Genomic DNA, 9,529 nt, shown 5'->3' with positions numbered 1-9,529 from the left:
AATTAAACGAGCACGCAGTGAGTAAATTGGATAACAGGTGATTGGCAATGGCTTTTGCCGTGAGGCGCAGATAGACAGACAGACCATTCGTTTGAGTTCGTCGTTTTCAGGAGACAAGATTTCAATAACGTCACTGAGGCATATTTTAACGAACTCCAATTCATTGTATGGCTTTTTAGCCCGTGCAATGTTCCAAGCCAGTTGAAACAATGCAAGTGTGACAGTCTCTGAGTGCTTCGTAATTTTTTTGAAAAACTGTACCTATTTTTCTGCCTGACTTTTCAAAGTCTCCAAACTTGTGCTTGCGAAATTCAGTCCCTTTTGCAAAGTCCTTATCGATATTGGCATGAAGTGAGCTGAAGTGGCGCTGACCATTTGAAGCTTTTAAATGCGCCAATGACGTCCGACATATCAGGCAGAATGGCTTGCCATAGCGTTCAACAAAAAACAACTTTAACTCTGTTAAAAACGTCCTGTGTTCATCGTCATATATTCGTTTAGCTGTGCATTTTTTCCTTGCCATTTTGGCAAGCGTCTTGTCAGCCTTTCTGGACCTAATGGGCCCCCGTAGTCACAGTCGCCATTCATAAAAAAAGCGGGCAAAACCAATTCACCTCACGCGCATGCGCGTTTGACCAAAATACCATATTGAACTCAAGCGAAGCAAATACGCACGAAAAATAAACACAAATGTTGATATGAACGTAAAAGAGCCGCATGAAACTAGCCAAAGAGCCGCATGCGGCTCGCGAGCCGCGGGTTGGCCACCGCTGTGATAGTGTCTCTTTAAGTTGAAATCCTTAAACAAGGCAACCGTCTCTTTACAAATTAGACAAACACAATTGCCTTGATTTTCAGTGATGTACAGTAATCCCTCGCTACATCACGGTTTGTTTATCGGGGTTTCACTACATCGCGGATTTTTTTCCCAAATTGAAAAAAAGAATTAAAAGTCAAAATAAAACTTCTAAATTGAGGAATTATGGCACAAAACTTGCCCACACGCCAGCAGAAGGCAAGGAGTGCCCACACAATTGCAGTGCGTACACTTGTATCTTTTTTTAAAAAAAAAAAAAAGGTTATTATAATAAGTGTTCTAAAAACATATTTACAGTATTGTACCTTGTTATAGAAAATTGTTATAATAATAAAAGAGTTCTAAGAACATATTTACAGTATGTACACTTCTACCTTGTTATAATTAGAATTTATAATAATAAAAGTTGTTCTAAAAACATATTTACAGTTTGTGTTAAGAATTCTCCATGTTATTTATGTTATTCAGCCATGCTTTGATTTGAGGTAGGGTGATTTATTTTGAAGGCCGTTTTCAGGCGATACCACTTCCTTTTTCACGTTCTTGTACATATGTCGGTTACAGTGGTACAGGAGTCATTGGTAAGTAAGTGTGTCTCCTAACAAGAGAAATGAATGATCACATGTGTCTAACCTTTAGGACAATGTAGTATTGCTCCAAATGTACGTTTAATTTCCTTTAGAGGTCCGTTTGCGTGTGTTAGCACGATCGCGAATTAGCATATTTCCGCTAACTCGTTAGCCTGCCCAGTACTTCTTCTTTGCTGCGGGCCAATAAAAACTGGACCGCGGGCCGCAGTTGGCCCGCGGGCCGTGGGCCGTAGTTTGGACACCCTTGCTGTAGAGTGACTACTCCTTGCGCACACTCTTCCAGTGATACCGCCACTCCCACCTACTGCACTGGATGTCTAATTACCCTTTAATCTAGTCCAGCCAAAATTATTTTTATTTTATTTTATTTTTTAAACCCTTTTCCGGCCATATATCTCCAACTTCACACACCGCGGACGAGCACTCACACTAGAGCAAACTTTATGCATAGCACTACGTTTTTTGGAAACGGCGTTTTCTTTATAATATCGGGGATGCAGAGCATTACTTTTTTTCTGTTGGCTGAGCAAAACTCGATGTTTGTTTTAAAATAGTATTTTATTGAGTGTTGGTTTAGGCTACAGCGTCACATTTTAGATGACTTCATTTTTCACATGTCCTGAGTGTTGTTAGTCACCTAAATGTTGAACAGAGGCTGTGATTTACCGAAGTCAACTTCCTTGTTTGGCACGCTCAAACATGGCGAATAAACACTCTTGAATCTTGAATAGGCAGAGGCGTAGCCAGGAATTCTTCCAGTAGGGGCGCACGCCCACAGGAAAAAAAATCGAACATCACCCACGCTGTTCGCTGATCGCTAAAACAACATCCGGGTCCGGGAGGCAAACGGTGAATGGATAACATCACGCACATAGAATAGCGCAAGCACATTCGCGCAAGACCGAAAGAAAAAAAACGGCATGAAAATGAAGAATCGAAAAAGCTCGATTTTTTTCAACCGGGGCGCAGGGAGTCCTAACCGGGGCGCCGCCCCGGCTCGCCCCGGCTTGGCTACGCCTCTGTGAATAGGTATAGAACATAAATGCGTTTGTGTCAAGTGTTAATCCACAAAGTGTAGAATCAACTGAAAGGACATTTTGTTTGGGGTTTTTATTATTTGAAGTAGCCACTGAATTAATATTTTAGTTTAAATTAATGTTGACTTTGTTTAATAGTCCATTTAAAATAATTAAATTAAAATCAAAGTGAGGTGCAATCACAGCCTGCTTCCAAGTCCTTTTTTCTCCTGTTGGCTTGTAGCTAAATGAAAATCAGATTTCATTCCCATTTAAATTCATAACTATAGGCGACGCTACGATCTTATGGTTAAATGTTACATCAATGGAATAATACGTTCAAACTGACGCATTGACCCGGGCAGCAATTTTCTCCCATGATGTCTCTCTCTCCTTCGCTGCTGCAGCTGTATTAGATTTGCGGCGAAAAATACGTTCGTACTCGCTGTAGGCTTGCATAAGGGCCTCCAACTCCATTGTGGTAAAATAAGGTGATCTGTTTTTCCTCAGTTGTCATGGTGACTCGTGGTATCGGATCTCGATTGATAATGGCTTTTTATAGGAGTTGTCCACGCGCGTAACTCCAGGTTAACATACTCGGAGTTGGTTGAACTAACTCAGATCAGCTTTTCTGGAACCAAATACTCAGAGTCTCCCATCTCAGTAAGTCCACTCAGAGTTCAGGGATAGACTCAGAGTATGTTGAACCTGCTTTCTGGAATATCCCTCGCCTCCCCGGGGAGGTATTCCGGGCATGTCCCACCGTCTGGAGACCCCATGGACGACCCAGGACGCGCTGGAGAGACTATGTCTCAGCTGGCCTGGGAGCGCCTTGGGATCCCCTGGGATGAGCTGGACGAAGTAGCTGGGGAGAGGGAAGTTTGGGTGTCCCTCCTGTTGCGTGTTGTGCGGGAATGTCCGAAGTTGAGGCAGGAAAACAAAGATGTGGAGTGTAGAGTTGGTCCTTTATTAGCAAGATCTTGGGTTGTTCAATGGTAGACAGTACACATGGCAAGGCGGCACATCAACAACAACTTCCGTCTCCAGGTTAGCTTATTTTAAACTGTCCGGAAAGGCGAGAACTTGTCACATGACCATTTGGTATCTGTGAGTGTGGGGAGCGTCACCCCCCTGTGTGTGTGTGTGTGTGTGTGTGTGTGTGTGTGTGTGTGTGTGTGTGTGTGTGTGTGTGTGTGTGTGTGTGTGTGTGCCTATGTATGTGTTTATACAGTTCTGTGTGTTTCATTCGTGTTCTGATTGAGCAGTTATGTTTATATAAACTAAGGAAAAGAATTGCATACATATGAACATTAAAACGTACATGAGATTGTCTGACCTAATAGAATATGTACCGTAATTTTTGGACTATAAGTCGCACCGGAGTATAAGTCGCACCAGCCATAAAATGCCCAAAAAAGTGAAAAAAACCCATATATATGTATATAAATCGCTCCTGAGTATAAGTCGCCCCCCCACCCAAACTATGAAAAAAAACCGCGACTTATAGTCCGAAAATTACGGTACACATTGCTGTTGCTCTCTCTTCACTCCTAAAGCTGCTGCCCCCGCGACCCGACCCCAGATTAGCGGAAGAGGATGGATGGATGGATGGATGGATGGATGGATGGATGGATGGATGGATGGATGGATGGATGGATGGATGGATGGATGGATGGATATCCCAATCACAAAAAGAGAGGGGTTACGTTGCCTTGGTTACCTGACTGCTGTTGTCTTTGCTCATTGTCATGAAGACGCCTCTTTCTTTTTTCATTACCTGATTTAATATGCCGCGACATCTATGCGGCTACGAGTCTACTCTACGACACGGTGCTGGAAGCCATACAGCGCTACTAATCTAGACAAGTTACAACACGTGACAGAATGATGACATCACGCGAGGCCTAACGCCAACAGGTGTGCCAAATTTGGTTCCCCCGTGAAGATTTGTTTCCCCTGCCGCGGGAGCGCACACGCCTTGTTTGGAAAGCGAAAAACCGAGGCCGTACTGCGTCAGCACTATGTTGTTTTCAATAAAAACATGAATACACGTTTGCGTTAGTCAATTTTAATTTTTAGAAAGGATTTATTTCATTTTATTTCTTTAAATTCATTCGCGTTCTGCCGTTGAAGCACGGTGCGTTCAAAGACTAATCGAACAGACGGAACACACATTCACTTCACCAAAAAGCAATGATATAATTACGTGAGCTCTTTGCATAAACCTCGATGCAATTTCGAGTATGATTTGAGTGAACTGATTTGAATGAATGATTGAGAAGAAATTTCAGTTCTGAAGGCTCCTTTTGTCCCAAGCAAAGTGACAGGTGGTGGGGAGGGGGGATAAAAATTGCAACGGGAACTCTATAAAAATGTCTACCCGTGAGAATTTGTGCCCCCCTCCCATTTTGAGAACAGTGAGTCCTGGACATCAACTGGCTACTTTTCTGTCTTTCTGGGGGTCTGTTCAGGTAGTGTGGCAAATTTGAACAGGTTCCCTCATTGCTAGGCCAAATTACAAGGGGGGAACAAATTCTCACAGCGGCCCCGTGAGAATGTGGGGGGGAACAGCCCTCTAATTTGGGCTAGAAATGAGGCAACCTGTTCAAATTTGCCACACTACCTGAACAGACTCCCAGGAAGACAGAAAAGAAGCCAGTTGACTTCCAGGACTCACCGTTCTCAAAATGTGGTGGGGGAACGAATCGTCACGGGGCCGCTGTGAGGATTTGTTCCCCCTCTGTAATTTGGGCTAGGAATGAGGCAACTTGTTCAAATTTGCCACACTACCTGAACAGATCCCCAGGAAAACAAAAAAGAAGCCAGTCGATGTCCAGGACTCACTGTCCCCAAAGTGGGAGGGGGGGGGGGCACAAATTCTCACGGGGCCGCTGTGAGGATTTGTTCCCCCTCTGTAATTTGGGCTAGGAATGAGGCAACCTGTTCAAATTCGCCACACTACCTGAACAGACCCCCGGTAAGACAGAAAAGAAGCCAGTTGATGTCCAGGACTCATCGTTCTCAAAATGGGGTGGGGGAACAAATCCTCACGGGGCCGCTGTGAGGATTTTTTCCCCCCTGTAATTTGGGCTAGGAATGAGGCAACCTGTTCAAATTTACCACACTACCTGAACAGACTGTCAGGTTTAAGTACCATCAGACATTATTTTACACACTAACAAAGCGGAGAAGACAACCAGTATTCGTTTTACTCGCGAAGAGAATTACGTAGAAGGCCCAGTTACAGTCCTCCACCAATTCTCAGCTCCTCTTCCGCTATCTCCGGTTTTTATTTTGGGTTGCCCTGGTTACAAAAGGCGCTGCTACACTAAAGGGAGGGGAGATTGTGGCTGTAGCAACGCTGATTAGCTAACGAATGTTACGTGGTGCGAGGCCTTGGCCGATTCGTGACTCCAGCAATGCAGAGTCTGTCCTGTTACTCCTCAGCTGGTTGGCAGCTAGTTGGCTGACTCGTCCTTGATTAGATATTAAGCGTGTTGAGTGTCTTTTTCCTGTAGAACAATGCAACTTTATTGCTAAGTTTCACACAATACTAATATTGAGTAAATATGGGATAACTTATCTGCAACTATTTCAACAGATATGTTTTTTCTGTAACACTTAAAGACAAACAGTCTCAATCAACAACAATCCATAGGTAAAGGCTACAGAGTTGGCTTAAAGCAGGGGTCTCAAACTCAACTTACCTAGGGGCCGTCTGGGTGAGGCTGGGCCGCATTAAGTATTCCACAAAAAAAAGGCTTCAAGTATTCAAAAAAAAAGGTCAACTGAACCAATCTTCTCAATCTTAACAAGTCAGAACATGCAGAACATGAACAGTTCTTCAGAACATAGGCTTCATTTACTTCCTCCTAATCCTTGCTGCCAGAGACTTGGCAGCGCTTCCTCTCACACAGCTGAGCCACATTTGGCTTGAGGGAGGAGGCAACTGAGACCCTCAGTATGGCTTTAAGGTGCTCATCTTTAAGTCTGGACCTGAACTTTGACTTATTGAAGTTCATTGTGGAGAAGAGCTTTTCACACAGATAGGTGCTGCCAAAAAGGCACATGGTCCGCTTGAACATCCTGGAAAGCTCAGGGAAGGTGGGGGGGAGTTTTCTCAAAAATTGTCCAAGCTCCACTGTTTTTCCACTCACCTCCCTGAACTTGGCTTTGAGGTCAGTATTGCACTGCAGGTCAATTAGCTCCATCTGCAGGACAGGGGGGGCATCCTCCACATCAAAGGAGAAGGGGTCAGCAAAAATCTGAAAAGTGGCTCTGTGTGCCTTGAAGTCTGCAAACCTCTGATCAAATTCTTCCTGTAGCTTTCCAATGGTATCAGCATACTTCTCACCACTGAATGTTGTGGCTGAATCCATGAGTGCCTTGCATGCTGGGAAATGGCAGAGGTTTGTCTGGAAAAGCTGGGCTTTCCATAACACAAGTTGTTTGGAGAATGCTCTGACATTGTCATATGCAGCACTGACAAGCTGGTCCTGACCTTGTAACTTCTTGTTCAGTACATTCAGCTCCTGTGTGACGTCAACAAGAAAAGCTAAGTCCCTTAGACCAGTGGTCCCCAACCACCGGGCCGCGGACCGGTACCGGTCCGTGGGTCACTTGGTACCGGGCCGCCAAGCCGCACAGGAAAAAAAATATATATATATATATATATTTATTTTTTTCATTGACGATCAATTCATTCAGGTTAAGACGCTCGTCCCGGTCACGTGACATGTTTCCCCAGTCGAGCCCGCAAAGCTAGCAAAAATGAGTAAGAATTTATTTTGAAAAATATAAAAAATTTGGCGAATCTCTCCCAATTACATCTGTCGGTGCATCTGAAAAATAAGGACTCTTGACACAGGTCGCTCGTCTCGGTCACGTGACATGTCACCACAGTCAAGCCCGCGAGGCAAGCAAAAATGAGCAAGAAACAGAGAAGTTTGGAAAGCTTCTTCGGAAAGGGAAAAACGTCCAATGAGGACACTGAAGAAGAAGAGGCTACGACTTCTAAGAAAAGGAAAGCTGCATTTAAAAGAACATTTCTGGAGTCCTACTTAAAATATGGATTTATTGCCACAGGTGACTCTGACGCGCCAAGTGCACTCCGCATATGTGGCGAAAGGCTAGCTAACGAGGCAATGAAGCCTTCAAACCTGCTTCGGCACATGGAGACCAAGCATCCTGCATTTAAAGACAAACCTTAACCACTTCGGGTGTCATTGCCTCCGATTACGCCTAGATGGGAACGGCTCATTTCTGAGAAAAGAGCTCGGTGCTCCCACTAATTCAACGTTTTATTTTTATGTGGTTTATATTTGTTTTTATGCCAGTCGTATCATTTTATTTCATCCTATTTATATATATAAATATTTAAATAATAAATATATATATAAATATATTTATTTACCGTTTTTTTCCGTGTATAATACGCAAAATTTAACTAATTTATTGTCCTAAAATCTGGGGTGCGCATTATACATGGGTACAAATTTTTTTTAATTTTTATTTAAAAAAGATTTTTTTTTTTTTAAGAAAATCATGGTACTGGTACGAGTATTGATTTATGTATTGTTCTCTTCTTGTCATGTTGTGAAACAATGTGGGTTGAATAAATACCGAAAGAACAATAGTGTGTTTGTACTGTGCTCTGGTCATTTCGTCAAAGAAGGGATAATAGTCCTCTTCTCTTCTTGACTGACAATGAATGTGATAGTTTAATACAATCAACAAATAACAAAATGCGTATTACAGGTAATATTTTATTTCACAACACTTTGCCTTGTTCCTTTCGTCTCTGCTGTTCACTTCAAACACGCTCCATACGAACGCAATGCTCTCGTATCAGACGCTTGCTCGATCACCTGCTCGTTTGCTGTCACAATGTACCCTACACAAATCCGAAACATTTGTTGCGGCTCCGAGTCACGACGAGGGGCAAGTTTTGGTTTCCAAGGGTGTTTTTATTCCTCTTCAACGTCTCTCCCATACAGAGCCGCCTTTTTCACATGTCCGCACGTCACTTTCCTCTCTTTTCATCTGATCGCGGTGGTGCCTTTACGGGCAGTCGGAGAAATCAACGCCAACAAAAAAAATACATCCAGCCTAGTTAAGACCATACCAAAGACTATAAAAATGGGACCCATTGCCTCCCTGCGTGTGTGACGATCATTGGGACTTAAAAAAAAAAAAAAAAAAAAAGAAAGAAAAAAAAAGAAAATTGGGTGCGTATTATACATGGGTACAGGCTTTTTTCCAGCATCAACATGCCATTTTTAGGGTGCGTATTATACATGGGGGCGCATTATACACGGAAAAAAACAGTATATAAAGGCCGGTCCGCGGAAATATTTCTGACACGTAACCGGTCCGTGGTGCAAAAAAGGTTGGGGACCACTGCCTTAGACATTCAGGATCATTTAGCACAGGAACAGTCATCCCATCCTTCTCCATGAAGGCTTTCACTTCTGCTCTTAACTCAAAAAACCTCTTCAAGACCTTCCCCCTGCTGAGCCAACGTACCTCGGTGAAGTAGAGCACGTCCTCGTATTCGGACTCTATTTCCGCCAAAAAGTCGCGGAACTGCCGATGCTTTAGAGCCCTGGATCTGATATGGTTGATGATTCTCACAACGTCAGACATCACATTGCCAAACCTCATGATCTTGCTGCAAAGGGCCTGCTGGTGGATAATGCAGTGCAGAGCAATGGCATCTTCCACACCCTCCTCTTCCAGTTTCCTTTGAACAAGCGCCACAAATCCGTTTCTCCTCCCTGTCATTGACGGCGCTCCGTCGGTAGTTATTCCAGCCAAACGCTTCCATTGTAAGCCGGCATCCTCAATGGAATCAAACAGCTGGCGGAATATCTCCTGGGCAGTGGTCTGGCCATGCATTGCAATCACTGAGAGCAACTCCTCCGTAACTTCAAAATTGTTATCAACGCCACGCACATATATTGCGAGCTGCGCCGTGTCAGTGACGTCTGTGCTCTCATCAAGAGCAAGTGAGTATGAATGGAAATGTTTAGCTTTCTCACGCAGTTGATCATAAATGTTGCCAGACATGTCAGAAATGCGCTCTGCCACTGTGTTGGCTGAAATGC

The 9,529-nt window shown here is 43.7% G+C and overlaps 1 protein-coding gene across 1 annotated transcript; it reads right to left on the bottom strand.

Moving 5' to 3' along the window:
• Nucleotides 1-6,115: 6,115 nt before the first annotated feature.
• Nucleotides 6,116-9,206, bottom strand: LOC119135787 (general transcription factor II-I repeat domain-containing protein 2A-like). The gene is made up of 2 exons (XM_037273664.1): nucleotides 8,827-9,206; nucleotides 6,116-6,986 (listed from the first exon to the last, which is right to left on the bottom strand). Exons 1-2 carry the CDS (start codon nucleotides 9,204-9,206, stop codon nucleotides 6,296-6,298), a joined length of 1,071 nt encoding a protein of 356 aa, XP_037129559.1. The 3' UTR covers nucleotides 6,116-6,295.
• Between the last annotated feature and the right edge of the window lie 323 nt (nucleotides 9,207-9,529).

The sequence above is a fragment of the Syngnathus acus genome, chromosome 16, assembly GCF_901709675.1.
Source record: "Syngnathus acus chromosome 16, fSynAcu1.2, whole genome shotgun sequence".
Lineage (NCBI taxonomy): Eukaryota > Metazoa > Chordata > Actinopteri > Syngnathiformes > Syngnathidae > Syngnathus > Syngnathus acus.
This window is presented reverse-complemented; position numbering and strand designations above follow the sequence as displayed.

Bases quoted from the DNA above. Each gene is read 5' to 3' on its own strand.
- LOC119135787 (XM_037273664.1), bottom strand. From the start codon at position 9,206: ATGACAGGGAGGAGAAACGGATTTGTGGCGCTTGTTCAAAGGAAACTG. The intron at 6,987-8,826 runs GCAGTGGTCCCC...CACTGGTCTAAG, and splicing joins AATGATCCTGAATGTCTAAG to GGACTTAGCTTTTCTTGTTG.